The sequence below is a fragment of the Nicotiana tabacum genome, chromosome 18, assembly GCF_000715075.1.
Source record: "Nicotiana tabacum cultivar K326 chromosome 18, ASM71507v2, whole genome shotgun sequence".
Taxonomy (NCBI): domain Eukaryota; kingdom Viridiplantae; phylum Streptophyta; class Magnoliopsida; order Solanales; family Solanaceae; genus Nicotiana; species Nicotiana tabacum.
The window spans coordinates 102,574,239-102,596,137 of record NC_134097.1 but is presented as its reverse complement, the minus strand read 5'-3'; the positions used below and the strand labels follow the sequence as shown (position 1 = coordinate 102,596,137).

Sequence of the window (21,899 nt, the reverse complement as noted above, 5' to 3'; positions counted from 1 at the left end):
TGAAATTAGCAACATCTGGCCCATCCCAGATCAGTGTTCAACCATTTTGATAGTTCAAAATTCAAACTGATAATAAATATAGACCACCTATTTGTGTTTGCCTTTTTCCAACAAAATACCTCATTTTCAAACGACATTGAAGGCGCAAGTGCAATTAAGCACTACATTATGTCACTAATATATTTTATTACCCCTGCTTAGTGACCGTGGTTAGATTTCAGATTGAATGTGACTTTTTTTTAAAAAGACCCGCACCCGCCCCACAGCCCGCAAAGATTTTTTCTTAAAAAAAATAAACCCGCACTATATCCGCACCCGCACCGCCCCGCATGGGTTGAACCCTGTCCCGCCTCATTGCCATCCCTATGGAAGGGCGATGTAAGGCTAAGCAATCGATATCCGTACAGTTACTATCCACCAATTAGGGTCTACTTCGTATGCTAGACGAGACTGTTAGTGTCGTACGGAAAAACCGATGTCAAGAGCAATTGAGAGAATAGAAAAAAGAATGAGAATGAAAGAAAACTTGATTGCATTAATAAAAGTTATTACAGAAATGCAACACATTGTCGAGGGGGAGACACACCAATACAAAGAATTGTTTGCTTGCTTGAAAGTTTGACTTCTTGATCCCACCTAATAATGCTTAAACAAAATAAACCAAAGTTACAGGACTTGACATAACTAAGCTAGAGATACATAATGGAAATACATGAAGTAAAACTACTCTATTAACTTGATCAAAGCCTATATTTTAAACCCCTCTGACTATGTTTGTATCTCACTTGCTTGACGTGGATGCCACATCATATTCCACGTCATTTTTTATTTTCTATCTACTAAAACATTTATTTTATAGTATTTTCTTAATGAAAAAGAAAAAAAAATTAATGCCTCCATGTCATCTCCCTTCTCTCAAATTAGCGCTACTTTGTGCTTAGCAGTGCACATATTTCTTCTTCCTTGTCCGTCTCATATCCCTTCTTCATTCTCATTTCCCTTCTCTGTCTAACCATTCCGTCGATGAATAATTATTTTGGTAATTTTAATTAGGCAGATGAACATCGCATTGTTCTGAACATCGGCAATCAAGGCATCGCCGGAGCTGGATATTGTGTGCTTGCAGAGATGGATTTGGGGAGGGGGAGTTCACAACCACAAAGGGGAGGGGAGAAAGAAGAAGCTGGGTTGGGGGTTTCATGACCAGAAAAGGTCAAAATTAAATAAAAACAGGAGAAAATAAGTATTGATAGCAGAAACAGGTACTTTTAGTAAGGAATTTTTGGGAATTGGGTTGTTTTTTGTTTTTTGAGGGGGAGGGGGGCACAGTGGGGAAGAAGAAGAAGCATACAGGAAAAAAAAAACAAAAAGGGAGGGGGTGATGTTGTGGGGAGCGGGGAAGAAGAAGAAGAACGTACTGGGGGAAAAACTAAAAAGAAGGGGGTGGGAAGCTATCAAGAAAAAGAAATTAAATGGGTGAGTTGTGGGGAAGAACAGAAAGAGAGTATCTAGTTTGTTTTTTTCCTTTTTTACTTATTTTATATTTATCTTTTTATTTTATTTTTATTCTTATTTTAATATTTTTTTCTTCAAATTTTAATTATTTCTTGCTCAAAATCTTCGTATTCACGCTCGTTGTTCGCGTGAATTACACCCACTTTGTCCATCTCAACTATTTTATTCCATATGTGCTTGGTCAACGGTCAGATGGGTTTAAAATATAGGCTTTGATCAAGTTAAAGTGTCTGGATGAAAACAAGGTAAGTAGGAGGACAAAGATATCAAACCGGTATAAGTACAAGGGTCTACTAGGATATTCTGCCTAAAAAAAATAAACCAAAGTTACATAACTTGACATAACTAAGCTAGAATCAAATAATGGAGATACAGGAAGTAAAACTATTCTATATTTACAATAAAAAGGACCTAGATTACTACAAGGTAGCAGTAGGTCCGTTGGCGGTAACTTTGTCTTTAGCATCAGAGTCTGCACATCCGGCATTGTTGGCATCTACCTATGGTTGGGCGCTGAGGAGGGCTATTGGTGGGGTGACATAGGCACAGACGCGCTTGTCACTTGGCGCGGCCAAGACCACGGGGTCGCACATGACACTAGGCGTTGAAAGGCTTGCTAGGGCTGGGGCACGTCCAAGGGGTCTTGGGGCATGGCTAGAAAGCCGCCCATGACATTCTCTCCTACATGAGTTGGCGACGTCCTTGGCGCCTTACTTGCTAGATAATCATCGATCAGGCTCTTTTAGGCTTTGAGGTTTGTTTTCCTCTCCCAAGTATTCTCCTTTGTATCACATCCTTGCCATTTCACCAAGAAATTTTGGTGATCTTTCCTTGAAACATGAATCACTCAATCATCGAGAATAGCTTTTGCAAGCCTTTCCTAGAGTTGGATCCGCGAGGGATCCTCCATGTCTTCCCGAAAAGGTTTCAGAAGGCTGACATGGAAGACTAAATGAATCTTCCACCAGGCTGGGGTATCCACCCAATACGCAACTTCCCAAATGTGCTTCTCAATGGATAAGGGTCCAAAGTATTTTTGCAATAGGCGAAGGTCATGGACCCCTACAAACAAATATCGCTTTGGGAATTTCATCATCACTTTATCTCCTACTTGGTATTCAATAACGAAGCAATTTTGATCAGCATGTTTTTCCATCCGTTTTTGGGCTTTGACAAGATAGCTCTGCACTATCTCCAAATTTCGCTTCCATTCCTTCGAGAAGCTAGCAACTCGTGGAAATTTTGACATGTTTGGGGCATTCACAATGTGCGGGAGTAGCGGTTGATATCCGGTAATAATTTCAAAAGTGCTTATGTTTGTACTAGAGCTCTTTTTTGAATTGAAATACAATTGAGCAGCATCCATAAGCTTTAACCAATTTTTCTACGATCCAATAAAAAAATGGCGGAGGTATTCCTCCAGCATGCCATTGAACCGCTCCATCTGGCCATCAGATTGTGGATGGAAACTTGAACTGTGGCTCAACTTGGACCTAAGTTACTTAAAGAGCTGAGTTCAAAAGTTGTTAGCGAAGCGAGAGTCGCAATCACTAACGATGTCTTTAGGCATGCCCCACTATTTGACAATATAATAGAAAAAAAGTCGAGTTGTATCTTCTGATGATATATATTTTGGGTTGCTATAAATGTAGCATATTTAAAAAATCGATTTACCACAACCAAGATAGTTGTAAGATCTCCGCTCTTGGGAAATTCGATGATGAAATTCGATGGCATGCTTTCCCAAGGTCTCTTTGGAACAGCCAATGATTCCAAAAGTCATGCTTATGTCAAGCGTTCTGACTTATCTTTCTGGCATACTAAGAAAGTCTTCATATACTGAGCAACATCATCAGCCATTTGAGGCTAATAATAAGCACGACACAACAATGCCATGGTGCGTTCTTCACTTGGGTGGCCGGCCCACAAAGTATCATGGTATTCCATCAGAAGAGTCCTTCATAGGTCCCCTCCTTTAGGGACATAAAGTCAGTTCACTTCCACCTTCAGGAACCCATATTCCATATAGAATTGGTTGCCCTATCCTACCAAATCGACCAAATGATATGCAGCAGAATCCTTAATGAGTAGATCTTGTATCTAGGGTTTTATGGTGGTGGCCACTTTGCTCACCCTTAGGGTGGAAAGTAGGCACACCTATGCTAGGTCAGCCCTTCGACTAAGCGCATCAACAACTTGGTTGGTCTTCCCACTTTGGTATTCCAAGTTAAAATGAAATTTCGCTTGGAGTTTCTGCCACTTGGCCTATCATCCATTTAGCTTTGGCTAGGTCATGAAATTACGAATAATCTATTATCTGTCTTGACCACGAACGTGGTTTCCATCAGATTGTGCCTCTAAAGGCATAAGCAGTGGCCGACAACCAATAATTCTTTTTCATGGATGGGCGTAGCGTCGTTCTGCATCCTTCAACTTTCGGCTCCCACACATAACTGGATGCCCCTCTTGTAGTAAGACTCCGCCCAGAGTATAGTTGGAGGCATCTATTTGTACTTCGAATGACTTAGACAAATAAGGAAGGCCCAACATAGGCTACAAGACATAGTCATTTTCAATGCATTGAAGTCATCTACTCGCTTGGGACTCCAATCCCAATGTGTGACTTTATTTAGGAGTTTTGTCAATGGCACTGTAATGAGAGAGTGATTTTTCACAAAGCGCCAATAAAAGTTTCATAGGCCAAGGAAAACCCTCAAGGTGTGGATATCCTTAGGCGGCGTCCAATCTGTGACAACCTAAATCTTCTGCTAGTCTATCTTGACCCGTCATGCCTCGATGACATGTCCGAGGAAGTCAATCTATTTTTGGGCAAAGGAGCACTTGGACACCTTCACATATAATTTATTCTCCCGCAGTCGAGCCAGGACTGTTCGCAGATGCTTCAAGTGTTCCTCCAATGTTTTTCTATGTACCACAATTTTGTCCAAGTAGACCACTACGAATTCGTTAATGTACTCTCAGAAGACTTGCTTCATTAGAGTGTAAAATGTGACTGAAGAATTAGTCAAGCTGAATGGCATGACCAGGAAGTCGTACGACCCATATCTTGTCACACAAGTCGTCTTGTGTTCATCTCCCTCAGCAATCCGGACTTGCAAGTAACTTGTCTTCAAGTCTATTTTGGTGAACACTATAGCACCACTTACTTTATTGATCTGCCATTAGCAGGATAAGGTACTTGTTCTTTTCGGTGATTTTGTTTAGGGCTCGATAATCCACACAGAGTTGTAGAATGTTATCATGTTTCTTTTGGAACAACATAGGGGACCCATAAGGGGACTTGGAGGGCACGATGATCCCTGTATCTAGCATTTTTGTCAATTGTCTTCGAAGCTCGATGAGTTCGGGTTACAATATTTTGTAAAGCGCTGGGGCAGGTGGCTTTGCACCAGGAACCAACTCGATCTCATCGTCCACAGTGTGTGTAGGCGAGAGTCGCTTTGGTATGTCATGTGGCATGAAATCTTCAAACTCCATTAGCAGCTTCTTTACGAGTGTAGGAATGGAACCCGAAGAACATTCAATATCTTCAATACATAGGGTAGCCAAGAATGTAGGTCATGTCTTTTGACTCCTTTCTTCAACTGCAAGGCCGAGATTTTCTCTACGACCATCTTTATGGTTTGTGCATAGGATAATGTAGGGCTTGACCTCGTTTTCTTCCATCATCAATAACATGTCAGCATAAGGTACATGAATGGTGTTGGTTTGCCTCATGAATTCCAATCCAACTATCAACTCGATGTCATCTATAATCCCCACATGCAAGTTGAATTTTCCTTCATAAGGACCAAGCTTCACTGGCACTCCTTTGGCTATTCCACCCATTGGCTGAGGCGGTGAGTTGATAGCCTTGACACAACCCCTGCCCTTTCCTATAACTGGACCAAGGCGCTCTACCTAAGTTGAGGCTAAGTAATTGTGAGAAGCTCCCGTGTCTACCATCGCCCTAATGGATTGCCACTCACTTTCATTTCAACGATCATCAGGGTCTTCTCTTAATTGAGATGAGATACCTTATCCACCTTCATTTTCCCCTTCTTAGTAGTTGGGCATGGGTCATTCTTCTTATTGATGCCAACACTAGTTCCCGCTAAGGCCTCATAAATAGAACAAACAAATACGTTAAGGGTACCTATTGGTTTTGTCTGGTTAACATTATTTGTGTCATCATTAGTCCCATCATCAAATTTTGATGGGTGTTCATTTGTTCTTGTGGGAATTCATTGTTCTATTGAGGCCCACCACAATGACGACATCTTGAAGGGGGCTTCCTCCCCCCATCATTGTTGTGAGATGCAACATTATTGCTGCTTGAGGAAGGAGTCTTAGATTTGGTTGCACTTCGATCTCCTCCACTTCTGATAGGGCCACCATTTCTAGACTGGCCACCTTTGTATCCTCCTCGAACAAGCGGTTGAGGCCTATCCTTCCAAGCTTCCACTTGGTAGTCCCCAAGGCATTCCGCCGCTTGGATCACCTTGGGTAAAATGTCTACCCTTTGTCTTTGCAGCTCTATACATGCTGTTGATACCCAATTTTTTCCTATATTTTTTATATGCATAAATACCTTCAAAATATCATATATATGCATATATAAGAATGCACAAGGTTTTTATAATTTTTTATATAATTTTAAGGATTTAAATTGATTTATTTCTTCCCCTTTTACCCATAAAATCCCCAATAATTATCCCTCAAATTAGTGTTGTGGTGATTTAGTTATTTAATTTCTATATTTATGCCAAAATATGGCTAAGGTAATTTTTATATTCCCTCCGTTTCAATTTATGTGAACCTATTTTTTTAGTCCATGCAAAAAAGAATGACCCCTTTCTTTATTTGGAAACAATTTACCTTTACATAATGATTTATAGCCACACAAAATATATGTGCCATATTTTACACCACAAGATCAAAAATTTTCCCTCTTTTCTTAAACTCTGTGTCCAGTCAAATGAGTTCCCATAAATTGAAACGGAGGGAGTATATTTTTACAATTACATTTAGTATTTTTAAAGCTAAATTGCACATAATTGCAATATTACCCCTTTTAAGATTTAATTATATTTTATATGTATAAAATTGGATCTCGTATTTTTAAATTGTTAATTATGTATTTCAAATCATTTTGGCACTTTAAATTTATTTTCCAGAAATTGCATGTTATTTTTTTATAAATTAAATAGGTGAAATTAGCTATTTAAATAACAGCCAAATTTGGCTTTCAATTATAGCCAAAATTGGACCCCTTTCCAGCCCAATTTCACACCCAAACCACCCGGCCCAGATCCTATACATGTCTACCCGACCCAAGCCATCCTAAATCCTTGCCGTTGATCTCTTAGATCAACGACCCTCGTCCAATCTTTCCTTTTTAATTCTGAGAGACCCCCTAACCCTAATCACTTTTCTAAGGGCGCCTCCCTCAAATGCTCTCGTCTCTCTTCTATCTCGACCTAACCCTAATCACTTTTCACTGCCTCCTTCTCCGGTCATCTCCAGCGACCACCCTTTCAAACTCAAGCCTCCAATGAGTCTCTCATCACCCTACTCATCATCTCTAAGGCCCTCAAGGGTCCTAGGCCATGTCGATTTGGACCTAGGGTTTCTGTTCCTGTTACTTATGGGTCTCTGGTGTGATTTTGGGCAAAATCACACCTTATATGTCACGATCGGAAGTTTCGATAGGTTCCTTTAATTTTTACTTGGTTTCCTTTTTGAAACCCTACTCTCTTCTGAATCTCTCAGATTTATGTAATTTTTATGCTTTAAGCCTATCTACTTCTGTGACTTGCTTATTCTCGAGCTTTCTTCTGAATGACCTTCTACTTTAAATCATTTTTTACTCCCTTTGAGAAATTAGGGTTTTCGGAGTTCTTTCTATACCTGTTTCGAATGATTTCTTTATGATTAAACCTTTTTATTTGTTTATCTTGGCTGAATCTAAATTCTTAATGCTTTTTAACTCAACTCTATTAAAAAGCCCTAATATCTTAAAGATTTTCTTTACTTGTTTCTGTGTGTTGGCCTGATCTTCTTTACCTGTTTCTGTGTGTTAGATTGGTTTTCTTCACTCTGGTTCTGTGTGTTAGCCATGACTACTTGACTTTGTTAAGTTTCTGTTGGTTACCATGCTTCAAATAGGGTTTTTCTACTGAGTCCTTAGCCTACTCGTGTCACTTCTGTATGATTATGTCCATCTGGTTTGCTCATCCCTTGCTTCTTTCTGTCAATATGGCTGACCTTGCATGTCTGCTATGCATGTTCATTCTTCCCTATTTATATGTTGAAGTACTGAATCATGACTCCCTCTTGATTGATCCTGATTTCCTTAATTTATGGTTTGATTACAAGATTTTCTTATAAAACCCTAAAATTTTACTCGGCTGTTTAAGTTGATTGATTCTATTTCCTTATTTGCTGTGGTGCTTCATTCTTGCTGAATCCTTTCCTTAATTAGTGTATTATGTACTTAGACTCAATCATATGCTCTATACTTTTACTACCCCTTATATGGTAAAAACCAGTCTTTCTCAACTGATTTTCTTTCCTTGGTTATCCCTGTTGATATCCGTTTAAGCTGTAATTCCTTGATTAAAGGGGAATACTTGTATTAATTGGATTCTAATTGTGATTACTTCCATAATTGTGCTAAATCTTTACTTGTTACCTTATTTTCTACCTATTTTCAAAGCTATAAATACCCTAAGTCTTTCATTAACAAGACACGAGATTTGGCTTTCAAAAACCCATCTCTTACTTAAAAAATTCTGTGTTATTCTACAATTATTAGTTGGCTGCAAGCCAAGGCTAATCATTTGTAAACCTTGGTTCTTTCATTTTGCTTACCTCTATCTTCACTGGTATATCCTAGTTTAATTTAAAGTCTCACCAACAACATGTTTCTATTCCTGTTTTAGTTTCTTTTATTTCTGGCCTGCTTTTACTTGTGGTTTTGTTGTGAAGTCTATATCTAAGTATGCTGATATGATTCCCCTTCCTTTAAATTCATGTATTCCCTTTGTGTGATTCAAGCATACCTGGACAATTGTATTCTTTTACCTACTGTGCACTTACCACTTTGTAAATCCCAAATCCTCTATCCCACCTCTATGTGTTCATGACTGGTTTGTGATTATGCCAGTGTCCAACTATCTCTGAGCATGTCCATACTGGTCCTAATACTCCTGCTGGGGTCAGGTGTCTGCAGTCAATGAATATGTATCCCCAAACCCCCTTAACCCCATTGTGTGATTACTGAATTCATTCACTTGCTGTGTGTGGTCTTACCCTGAAGTGTTTGAATTCTGTTTTACTAATCCAACTTCTTTCAACCATCTTTGTTACTAATTGCTTTCAAAATGGACCTTTCAGTCTAGTTTTTTTTAACAAACTCCTTTCAAACATGTGTCATGCACTTTCACTCTACTCCTAGTTAATAAGTCCTGCCCCCTCTAGTATGTGTACTGCCTTGGGATCCCCTTGAGAACCCTTGGAACTCTGGCATACTGAGGCTAGCTTTCCACACTGCATTGTTTCAATGCTTGGCTATTAAGTCTAGGTGTAAGCATTTCCCGGGGTCCTTGAGACCCTTAGGGAACTTTGATGCACCTAGACTCTAATTTGTCTATGGAAACAAGGATTGAAAGACAATTGGAGGCTTTGGGGTAACTATGGCCTGATTGTAGGCTCTCTATAGAATAACTTCTTAATTTTTATTTCACTTATGTAATTCATTTGTTGGCCTGTAATAATTTGTAAACAGATATTTGGGGCATTTAATGAAAATGTGGGTAGATGTATACTTTATGGAGTAACTTGGGTAGAAATCCTACTTTAGGATTTAATTTCGAATCTGCTTGCCTCACTTACTAGAGAACATGCCTATATAGTTTTTGTTCCTGTTGAATCTGATTGCATTTGCATAGTAGAAGCATGCCTGTAGGGTTTCGCTTTCAATCTCATTTGCATCATAATAGAAACCATGCTTATAAGGACTTCACTTTTAATGTCACTTGCATCAAATACGAATCATGTTCTTAAATCCTGCATTTGTCATGTAGAAACCATGTTTCTAGGTTCCAAGTCATCATGTTATAAATCAACTCAAGTGTAGATGCCATGCCTATAGGGTGTAATTCCGATTCAGCAACCCTTTCATATGTTACTGCAAGTTGACTAAAAATAATAATACGCCTAGATACCATGATCTAATTCGCAATTTTGTCTGGTAATTCGAATTAGCCTAATAGATCAAATGTACCTCTCCTAGTTTACTTCTCAAAACTGGGCAATAACTCTTTTTTCTAAAATTAGTCCTTTCAAAACTGCTGTAATCTCATTAGATATTTTGCCTGCAGGTTTAAAAGGGATTATTTCTGTCACGACCCAAAATCCCAACCCGGTCGTGATGGCGCCTCTCGTGAGGACAAGGCCAACCAATCAACAAAACAGTACATCTCTTTATAATTACTTAGCATGAATAAGTCTAAATCATGGGCAATATAATCTTAAATGCGAAATAAACGTGATAGAACAAGGAAAACCCTCCCAGCTCAGCCCGAAATCGAGGTGTCACAAGTCATGAGCTACTACAGAGTTTACTAATATTTTACAAAGTCTGGAATTATCATAAATAACAAAGATAAGGGAGAAAACGGGGCTGCGAATGTCAACAGCTACCTCGTTACTCCTAGTCACCGCCTGGTCTGGAAAGAATCAGCGCTCAGGAGCGAACTCATCTCTGCCTGTATCTGCACACATGGTGCAGGGAGTAATGTGAGTACTCCGACCCAGTGAGTAATAAAAATAAATAACAATTGAAAATATGAAATCTCATAACGACACAATATAGCGCTATCCCAAGCAGTAAAATCAGTTATACAGTAAAATAGTTAGTATCAGATAATTCTTCTTTTAAAACAGTAAAGACAAATAATTTCCACATAAAGGATAAATCAAAAGCTTGCCCCTCGGGCTCAATATGTAAATCTCAGTATAGTATCAGCCCCTTGGGCTCCCTCCCAACTCACCAGCACACAACATCAGCCCCTCGGGCTCACTCCCAATTCACCACACACAAGCAACGGCCTCTCGGGCCCACTCCCAACTCACCTGGGTACCCTGCGCTTACTGGGGGTGTGTACAGACTCCGGAGGGGCTCCTATAGCCCAAGAGCAATATCAATAGGCCTGAAAGCCTCCTCATATAACACTCGAGGCCTGAAAGCCTCCTCACATCACTCAACATATCCTCACGTATGGCCCTCGGCCTTAATCAGTCCAGAAAATAATCATAAGCCTCTTGGGCATCAGTAAAACAATAGTGCTCCGCTCAACAGCATTATAAATATCATTAAATCTCGAGTTGAGTATAAATGTAGCTGAGTTCACAAAATAATATAATTCAGTTGGACTGAGTTCAAATAATATTTCAATTCGTGAGGAAAATAGTGATGTAAATTCACAAAAGATTTCAGATAATTGGCACGAAGCCCAAATATGACTTGGATTCATGAGTGAATGAGTGTTCATATTTTATGACTTTTACCCTATTTGGATACGTGGGCCCGGGGAGGCTTTTTGGGCGTTTTTCTAATTTCTTACCTTAGCTTTGATTTTGTTATCTAGATTAGTTTCTTGTAGCTATATTAATGTTATGTAATTGATTTTGGCTAGATTTGAGCCATTCGAGGTTGGATATTCATGGAAAGAGTTGTGACGGATTCCTTTTGTTGCAGCCACATCTCAGGTCGAGGGAGGAGCATAGACTAACGCCACCTGTACCCCAAGGCAGCGGGTTTAGGTTGATCAGATTCCAGAGGTTATACCGATGCCACCTTTAGCCCCAGTTCAGCCCGAGGGTGGGGCATCAGCTTTAGAGGAGGTGCAACATAGGTTCGAGAGGTACAAAAAGTAAGCCCAATCATAGTGAAAAACAATAAATCTTTATCAATTACGCGGTAAAAATATCAACTGGGATGGACCAAGTCACAATCCCCAATAGTAAATGACCCCGCGCTCGTCATACAACGCGTGTCTCATCTCAACATAGCAGTATGTTGTGCAATCCGGGGTTTCAAACCCTCAGTGCATCATTTAAAATCATTACTCACCTCAAGACGGTCCAATGTCTACTCCGCTATGCCCTTGCCTCTCGAATTTACCTCTTCGCACGTCGAATCTGGTCAAAACCACAACGAATACATTACAATAGGCTAAGGGAATATAACCCAATCGAAAAGACTCGAAAAATATCGAAATTCACGAAATTCGCAAAACCCGAGCCCCGGGCCCACTTCTCAAAAAATTATGAAAGTTATATCACCGGATTCCTCGTCTCTCCACGAGTCCGTACATATAAAATTCACCAAAATCGGAGTTCAAATGGCCCCTCAAATCTTCAAATCTTATTTTCAAATCCCTAGGCCTAAATCTTCAATTTACTCCTCAAAAACATGTAATCTAGTCGGATTATTTGATGATAATTCAATATTATGGAGTAAAAATAATCACAAGTGACTTACCTCAAGATTTCCCAAGATTTCTTGCTAAAAATCGCCCAAAATCCGAGCTTGGAAGTCAAAACAAATGACCAAACTCGGACTGCTGGACATTAAATCTGTCCAGAAATTTTCGGTACTGTTCACGCGGGGGCACTGTTCATGCGCGTGAGGTCTGTTTACCCGCGCGGTTACTCTTCACGCGCGGGTACTGTTCACTGCTGCAGAAAATACAACAGCTTTTAAGAAATTTGCAGCACAACTATTTTTCACTAAAATGGCTCTAACTCCATCATACGAACTTGGAATTAGACGATTCTTGTTCCTATGAGTCAAAAATAATAATACGAACACAAACCTTCAATTGAAACTCAATTCGGAGCTCGTTTGTCCAGTTCAATACCCATTTCGCTCGTTAAACAATTAACTCACATTTCACGTCAAAAACCCAATCGCGACTTGGTGAAATTAAACCAAAATTTTCAGATCAGTCCTATAATTCATGATTTAAATTCTGGAAGTCTCGAAATCAAATTTGGATCTGTAGAACTAAAAATGAACCTTTAGATCATTACATTTATGCTCAAAACGGCAAAAATCTTCCAAAAATGACCCGTTGGGCATCCGAAACACACCCGAGGCCCCCGGGACCCCGACCAATAATACCAACCAGTCCCAAAATACATTATGGACTTGCTCGAGGCCTCAAATCACATCAAACAACGCTAAAATCATGAATCAACCTCCAATCCAAGTTTTATGAACTTTAGAATTTCCAACTTCTATTTTCGATGCCGAAACCTATCAAATCACGTTCGATTGACTTCAAATTTTGCACACAAGTTCAAAATGACATAACGAAGCTACAGAAATTCTTGGAATTCCATTCCGACCATCGGATCAAAATTTCACCTATCAACCGGAAATCGCCAAAATACTAACTTCGCCAAAATGAGCTAATTTCTTCACCGGACCTCCAAAATTAATTCCGATTGCGCTCCTAGGCCTTAAATCATCCCCCAAAACTAACCGAATCATCGGAATTCAATTCCGAGCCCTATAACTCACAAGTCAACGTCAGGTTGACTTTTCCAAACTAATTCTTCCTTAAAGAGACTAATTGTCCCATTTCATACCAAACTCGATCCGAATTGACTCAAATTCACCAAGTACACATATTGAAACATGAATAAGCATTTAATGGGGAATACGAGATGAAAATACAGGAAACGACTGTTCGGGTCGTTACAATTTCAAAACGTGCTTGTTTCTGCATTAACATAAGTATCAGTCCTGCATGTAGGCAAGCCTTAGGACATTTTCAAAACTTGCACTGATCTGAAGCTGTTTCTGTCACTCAACATTTCTGAATCCTAATGAGCTTTTAAAAGAGCTCCTAGGCAACTAATAGGTTGTGACTTCTGCATCTGAAAGTGGTTTATTCCTGCATAATCATTTAGAAATCCTGCTCTAGGACTTCGATTGCTAAAGACCTTATTTATGGTTGAGTCGTGCTGTATGTATGTTTGTTTGTGGAGGAAACTATGAGCCTTTAATTGCTCCATTTATGTGAAAGTCCTAAATTGCTTTTCTTTGATTGTCGCCTTAGAGTTTTGCCTTTAAGCCTTAGAGGTATGTCTAGAAATGCCTATAGGAAGAGGTCCTAATTCCTTCCGGGACTATTAAGTAGGGACGGGTAGCAGCACACAATAGAAATCGATGACCAAAACTCGCTTTGCATGACCAATAAGGGGATATGAAGGGTAGACGTGGGATATGATGACTACACATTAATATCAAGTGTAGACCCTCATTGAGGAGTGTTTACCAGACATTGCGTGGGGTGATCCCGTAGGATAAACAACCTAGGACCCCTCTTCACCCCCTAACCTTCTCCTTGTTTAAAACTTTTCTTCATAATTTGTTCAACCTTCATTTCACTACTTGACTTGTTCGAACGTACTGCACCTATTTGATTCAATTATTTGTATGGACTTATTTGTAAAAGTATAAGTTTGGTCGGGACCCATAGTTGTGGACCAAGAGGGGTGCCTAATACCTTCCCCTCGAGGTTATCTCGAGCCCTTACCCTAATCTCTGTTAATGCAGACCAAACCAAGATTTAATCACTCTAGGTGCCCTAACGCACCATAATTCGTTAGGTGGTGACTCTTTAAATACCCAATTCCCAAAAAGGAAATGAGTTATCACACCCCATGGAATGTCGAAACCCGGAGCTCTCTTCGCAAGGAGGGATAAAGGGGGCCGACACATGCATAAGGTTTCAAACCTTTCAAGAATGTGAAGAGTTTGTCTTTGTCCCCCGTATCCCGTATGTTCAACATGAGTGTGGGGAATTCCCGCACGTACTCCTGAAGGTGGAGGCATGATTTTGTTTGAACCGGGTGTAGTTAGTTTTATTTTTTTAGAAGTAGGAAACCTTGTGCTATGTTTTGAATTGAAGCAATATCTCTTGACTTTGTTATGCCTTGAGAATAGTGAGTACTTTGGTTGTGACGCTTAGGCTCAGTTTTTGACTCTTGTAAAAGTACCTTAAATTGTATGATCTTAACTTTGCTTAACTTCTTTGACTAGAGTGTCTTGATGAGTCCAATCCTGAGTGAGTTATGTGCCATGTGTGTGTAAAGTTTTGTGTTATTTTGTGCATTGCATTTGATGTCTAGGAGATCCATCATCAGGAAGAGTCCAATTTTTCTAGGAGATCCATCATCGTGAAGAGTCCAATTTTTCTATATCTTTTTTTTTTCAATTTTTTTCATAACTAAAATACTACACAACTATGAAAACAAAAAAATAAGAAAACATTTTTCTAACGTACTCCTACGAATTATTTAGAGAATTCTCCCACCCCACACTTAAAAGAGTGCAGTGTCCCCAATGCACAAATAAAGCCAAAACAATAATGAGGGCGGACAAGAAACTCCTTGAAAGGACAAAGGCCGAAGCAATAGCGGCTCACAGGTACTCAGACTTCCCCCCAGTATGGTCCTTTGTGTGGGCACGCCACACTTAGTTCTCACCATCTATCTCACTTTTGCACTCTTCCAATGGATTTTCTTCCTATTCTTATAATCAAAACAAAAAAAGATACTACAAAAATAATGTAATAAATAAATAAAAATAAAAGAAAGCAGTAAAGATGGGTTGCCTCCCAACAAGCGCCTGGTTTAACATCGCGGCACAACACTGCTACTATGCTCAGGACGGGCGCTTTCTCTTCATCTTTCCCCCATTAAGTCTAGCCTTTTTACATGCTCTCATAAGGTCTCCTCTTTCATCTCTAGCTCTTTTCTCTATTATCCTTACACACTCAGCTTGCAACACCACCTCCTCCAACTCAGTTGTCCCATCCGAATCACTACAATTCACATTAGGACTCTGCTATATCCCGTTAAGTTCTACCGCAGTAATCATGCACAAATCCTCATAATGCTTAGGGAGCTTAAGTGCCTTGTACACATTAAAAGTGATTTCCTCATCGCCAACTCTCATCTTCAACTTCCTTTCCCTAACATCAATAAGCGCTCCACCAGTAGCTAAGAATGGTCGCCCTAGAATAATAGGTACTTCCTCATCTGCCTTGTAATCAAGAACAATAAAATCAGTAGGAAGAATTAACTTTCCCACTCGAACTAACACATCCTCAATAATTCCTTCTGGCATAACTAGTGATCTATCAGCCAATTGCAAAGTGATTGTAGTAGGTTTAAGCACCCCCAATCCGAGTTGCTTGAACAATGAGGATAGCATCAAATCTATACTAGCCCCTAAATCACACAGGGCTCTACTAACTTCTTATTTTCCAAGAGACACAGGAATAGTGAAACACCCAGGATCCTTCAACTAAGGAGGGAGTTTACTCTGAACTCTAGCACTGCACTCTTCAATAAGTGCAACTGTTTAAAACTCTATATGTCTTTGCTTGTTTGCCACAATATCTCTGAGATACCTTACATACTTAGGCACTTCCTGCAAAATTTCCACCAAAGGCAAATTTACACGCACTTGGCTCAAAATATCTAAGAATTTCTTGTACATAGCATTATCTTTTTGCTTTTGCAGTTTTTGTGGAAACGGAGGTGGTGGCCTTGTCATAATTTCTAGATTTTTTTCCTTATTCTCCTCAACGGCCTTAGGAACTAATTCTTCTTCAGGTCTAGCTATATACTTTTTTTCTGGACTTTCTTTTAATTCTCTTCCATTTTTCAAGGTAACTGCATTGACTTGAGCCTTAGGATTAGGCTCAATATCACTCGGGAGAGCTCCAGTGGGTCTAATATTCTGATTTTTAGCCATTTGTCCAAACTGCCTCTCTAGATTTCTGAACTCTGTGCGTAATTGTTGATTCTCAACCCCGACTTATTGATTTTCAGCCATAACTTTCTGATTGTCTATCAAGATCTTTTTCATCATGTTAGTCAAGCTCTCTTCTGCTTGATGTGGGGGTTGAGATGGATGATTGTAATTCGCTTCAGGCCTGATATTCTAATTTCCACCCCAAGAGAAGTTAGGATGATTCCTCTAGTTCAGATTTTATGTGCTACCATATTGAGCATTTTGATTTATCGGCCCTCTAGCTTGTTGCCCCACATAGTAGATTGATTCAGGATTTATGGGACATATGTCACTTGTGTGACCTTCACCACATAACTCGCAGCAAGTAGACATCTGTTGCATATGTTGCATCTGTTGTTCTTGGTATATTGTCATCTTATTCATCTGATTTGCTAATCTTGCCATATCTGCCCTCAGAGCTGAGAGATCATCAAGCTCAATCAACCTGTTGCATTTTGTTTAAGTGCTTTTCGTGGTTCCCCATCTCCTTGCCAATTATTATCATTAGCAGTAAAATTGTTTAGCAGGATTTGGATCTCGCTGTATGGTCTTGCCATGCAACTACCCCCACATGCTGAGTCAAGATTCATCTTTGATGCCTCATCCAACTCGTCAACAAAAGTGTGCCCAATACCTCATCAGTCTGACAATGATGTGGGCCGTCTCTAAGTAGCTTCTTGTATTTTCCCAAGCTTGTCGAAGAGTCTCTCCATCTTATTGTTGAAACCCCAGAATCTGGCTCCTCAGTGACTTTGTCTTCTTTGTGGGGAAAAACTTGATTAAGCATTTCCTTACAAGATCGTCCCAATTGTGGATTGAGTTTGCGGGCTCCTTTTGTAACCATTCCTTAGCTTCCCCCATCAGTGAAAAGGGATACAATGTCATCTTGACATAGTCTTTGAAAGCTTTTGGATAATTGTAGGTGTCTGTAATTTCCAATAAGTTCTGGTGTGCTTCTGCGGGTCTTCATGTGATAGACCCACATATTTCATTGTAGATTGAATCAGTTGTACCATGTACTATTTGAGTTTAAAGTGACCTGTGATATCTGGCTTCATAATCTCCTGAGTCATAAGGGCCAGATTGGGCCTTGCAGCTTCTATTAGTGGACGCTCTTCATTACCTACCATCTCTATTGGCTGTGGTTGAACTACGATGTCCAACTCTCTTTCAATTCTAGTTCTAGCTTCGACTTCCCTCCTCACTCTGTGAAGTGTTCGTTCGATTTCAGGATCAAGAGGAAGGAGATTATTTGCGCTTTTACTTCTCCACATTCAAGAGAAGAGCCTGCCTTATCACAAATAAAGCAAACTAAAAAAAATTAAAGCTTGAACAAATATTGAATAAAAGCTTAACTTAACTAAACAATCAATAACAAAGTCCCGGCAACGGCGCCAAAAAACTTGTTGGGACCAAACACACACGCAAGTATACGTGGTCGTCAAGTAATAAAGTGACTCGAAAGTCGGATGTCGAACCCACAGAGACTCAGATTGATCGTTAACTAAGCAAACTAAAATCAATTAATTGTCCAAGATAATCAAGAGTGATGTTCTTCTATTAGTCTACTATTGTGGAAATTAAACAAATAACAACTAAATCAACAAGAATACAAATGGGTATGATGAGACTTTAATTAAGAGGAGATGAAGATTCCAGAGTTGTGGTTGGTTTATCAATCCTATTAAGTTCAATAATCACACTCGTTAATCCAGATTATCTATGGTTGCTAATTAACCAGATCGTTTATATGAATAGCATGTTCCCACATTACTACTCGCCTGCCCACAATATATCAATCATATATTCCTACGGTATTGAGTCTATAATGAACGAATATAGTATGATATTTAATTAAGCAAGACTGTTAGGTATATTCCTATCCTAACCGCAAAATCTTTCCCCGAGTCACGGGTTCAGAAACAAGCTCTCTTTAATTTTACTCTAATCTAATCATGGCTTTCCCAAGCATAACATAGATAGTAGGGTGAAATGGTAGCTACAACAATTCATAAATTAAAACTAGAATTAAAGAAACAACCACAAGATGATAACTTGAATTAATAGAGATGTAATTAATAAATGTTAATAATCATGTCAACCACAACTCTAGAAACTAGAGTGCTTAGCCACTCATGTTCGTAGCACAATTTTCCAAGTATTTTGCATAAACAAATTACAACGCAAAGATGAAGGAATGAAGAACTCGATAATTTCCTCCTCCAAATAATGCTCTAATCGTCGTCTCCCTTTCAAAATAGTCTCCCTAGGTCTAAGATGTGTCAAAAGTCTTCAAAATAGTGTTTATATATATATATATACCAAGTAGGGTCGGGCCTAGATGAATCACCCTTTCCTGTGCAAAATAGGACGTTGGCTCTGTAAAATTTATACAGGCGCGCCGCATGGGGCGACGCGCCACGCGGTGTGCTTGTGGGGAAGTTCAGAGAGCTGATTTTGATAGGCTGCATGAAATTTCTACAGGCGTGCCGCGCCACACCATGTGCTGCGTTATTGGGAATTCGCAAAAATGCAAAACATGAAAGTTGTATCCCTTTCAAATAGCTTTCTAACAATATATTGTGGAGCCCAAACGGAGTTCTGAGCGAAACGTTAGGTACATTTTACTAGACAATGCGTCATATGCCCCCTCGATTCTCTGTTTCATTCCTAACTTTAATCTATTGATCCCCGAACATGATCCCAACTTGATTCCTTGGGCTTTTACTCAGACTTCAAAGCTCCAAATCACTTGAATTCATTCCATAATATCTACATAGCTTGGAATCACTCATACAAGGCATAACATACACAATTAGTGCAGAATACTAGCGATTGAAGTTCAAACTCAATTAAAGTGCAGTACATTAAAGTGTAATAAGAGACTAAAATATGCAATTATAGTCTATCATCACCACCATTTCTAGGCTGGCCACCTTTGTATCCTCTTCGAACAAGCGGTTGAGGCCTATCCTTCCAAGCTTCCACTTGGTAGTCCCCAAGGCATTCCGCCGCTTGGATCGCCTTGGGTAAAGTGTCTATCCATTGTCTTTGCAGCTCTATACATGCATATGGTTTCAAATCTTTTAGGAATATGAAGAGTTTGTCTTTGTCCCCCATATCCTGTCTGCTTAGCATGAGTGTGGGGAATTTCCGCACGTAATCCTGGGCTGACTGGGTCTGGCGGAGCTCTTGGAGCTTTCTCCACGCATTGTACTCAACATTTTTGGGGAAGAACTGTAGGCGTATGGTTGCGTTCAAGTCTCCCCATGTCTCAAGAGTATCTTCATCGGCCCTGATGGCTTTGTATTTCACTCGCCACCAGAGCTTTGCATCACCTTGAAGATACATGACATCAGTTGCTACCTTTTTTGCTTCTTCTATCTCCCTTACGGCATCGAAGTACTGTTCGGTGTCGAAGATGAAGTTCTCCACTTCATTAGCATTTTGAGCCCTATTGTAGGGTTTTGGATTAGGAATCTTCAGCTTTTGTGGCAAAGGGGCGAGGTTTACAGCACCCCCGATCTTCCGCCTCCTCGAAGTAGGCCTTGTAATGCAGTGTTGACAATATTGAGCTGGCCCGTCAAGTTGTCTATAGTTTGCTGCATGGTAGTCACCCTGTCTACCTCTTGTGCCCTATAGGCTAAATCCTCGGTCCACTCCTGTTGGAGGTCCTCGCATTTACTAAAAATTTTGGCTGCATTTGTGGCTACCATTTGCCGGTCTCCTTCAGGGTCACGACTAATGTTTGCAATGTCACCTTCTGCCTGTCGCATCCTGTGGTCCAAGTCGTCCAACCTTTGCACTAGGTTGGTTCTTAGATCAGTCACTGTATTCATGATGGGCTGTTATACGCTAACCGTCTCTTCAAGGGCCGTAATGCGGTCTCCATGATTCACCATGGTTAGAAATGGCGATAATGGAAATGTGTTCCCTCGTCCGATGTCGATCGTATGCTCTAATATCAATTGTTACGCGACGCTTTCTTGGGATTTCTTGGAAGGGCGACATAAGACAAAGCAACTGATGTCTATACAGTTACTATTTGCCAACTAGTATCCCTTGCGTATGCTGGATGAGACTGTCAGTGTCGTACGGGAAAAATGATGTCAAGAGAAATTGAGAGAACAGAAAAGAAAATAAGAATTAAAGAAAGCTATTATAGAAAGGCAACATGGTGTCAAGGGGGAAAGACACCAATACAGAAAATTGTTTGCTTGCTTGAAAATTTGATTACTTGATCCCCCTAATAATGCATAAAAAAATAAACCAAAGTTACAGGACTTGGCATAACTAAGCTAGAGAGACATGATGGAAATACAGGAAATAAAACTACTCTATATTTACAATAAAAATGACCTAGATTCCTACAAGGTAGAAGCATGTCCGTTGGCGGCAACCTTGTCTTTAGCATCAGAGTTTGCGAACATGACGCTGTCAGCATCTACATGCAGCTGGCACAGGCGCTCTTGTCACTTGGCATGACCAAGATTACTGGGTCGCCGCTAGGCGTTGGGAGGCTTGCCAGGACGCCATGGGGCACCTCTAAGGGGTTGTTGATAACAATTTTGCCTCATATTTTATAAAGTATTTCATATACTTTCAAAATATTATTTTGTACTATTATCCAATTTATAGAGTTGATATAAGAGATTTTTATAATTTTTAAAGCTTTTAAATTTGATTTCTTGCATTTTTCTAAATTGTCAAATATTTATCGATTACTCATACAAATTATTTTGGGTGATTTAATCATCTAAATTAATTATTTATACCCACATACATATTTAATAATATTTTACTTCATTTTATATAATTATATGTGCATTTTTATATTATTTACCCATTATTTGCAATAGTAGCGTATACTCTACAAATAATTGCATTTACTTTCAAAATAGTATTTTTATATTTTTACAACCCTAAGCCATTATTTTAAAGTATTAATTGCATCAATAGCATTTTTATATATTTATTAGCTAGTTTTGTTAATTTATTTTTCTTAACTTTTGCATGTTTTAATTTCAGCCCAAAACTAAGCAAATTTTCAGACCAAACAGGCCAAAAACACCAGTCTACTTGCCAAACCCTTAGCCAACAACCTTTGGCCCAAATCAAAGAACCCCTTAGACAACCCAGTCAGGACCCATCCAAACAAGTCTGCCTTCCTTTTTTACCTGGCCATTGATCTCAAATGATCAATGGCCCATAATAAAACTACTCTTCTCCTTATATCCCCATAATACAAAACCTAGACCTTATTTTTCCGCTCAACTACCCCTAAACTCTCTCAACTTCCCCTTCTTCTGTAAATCCTAGCACCTTCCTAATTTCTCTCCGATTCCGACTGGGAAATGGAATCAATCTCCGGTTCACCTACCTTATTTGTATTATCTTGCTACCAGTCACACGTTTATGGTATTACTTAGGTACTTACCCGATTTTGGCAAGTACTATTTTTTCTACCCAATTTTTTTCTATATATTTTTAATATGCATAAATA

General features: G+C 39.5%; 1 protein-coding gene across 1 annotated transcript; it reads right to left on the bottom strand.

The window, feature by feature from the left end:
• Positions 1-15,442: 15,442 nt before the first annotated feature.
• On the bottom strand, positions 15,443-16,357 carry LOC142172607 (uncharacterized). The gene is made up of 2 exons (XM_075236270.1): positions 16,011-16,357; positions 15,443-15,734 (listed from the first exon to the last, which is right to left on the bottom strand). The coding sequence occupies exons 1-2, from the start codon at positions 16,355-16,357 to the stop codon at positions 15,443-15,445; spliced, it is 639 nt and encodes a 212-aa protein (XP_075092371.1).
• Positions 16,358-21,899: the final 5,542 nt, after the last annotated feature.

Coding starts and splice junctions, on each gene's coding strand:
- LOC142172607 (XM_075236270.1), bottom strand. CDS start 16,357: ATGGCTAAAAATCAGAATATTAGACCCACTGGAGCTCTCCCGAGTGAT. Junction 15,735..16,010: donor GAAGTGCCTAAGTATGTAAG/GTATCTCAGAGA, acceptor ATTGGCTGATAG/ATCACTAGTTATGCCAGAAG.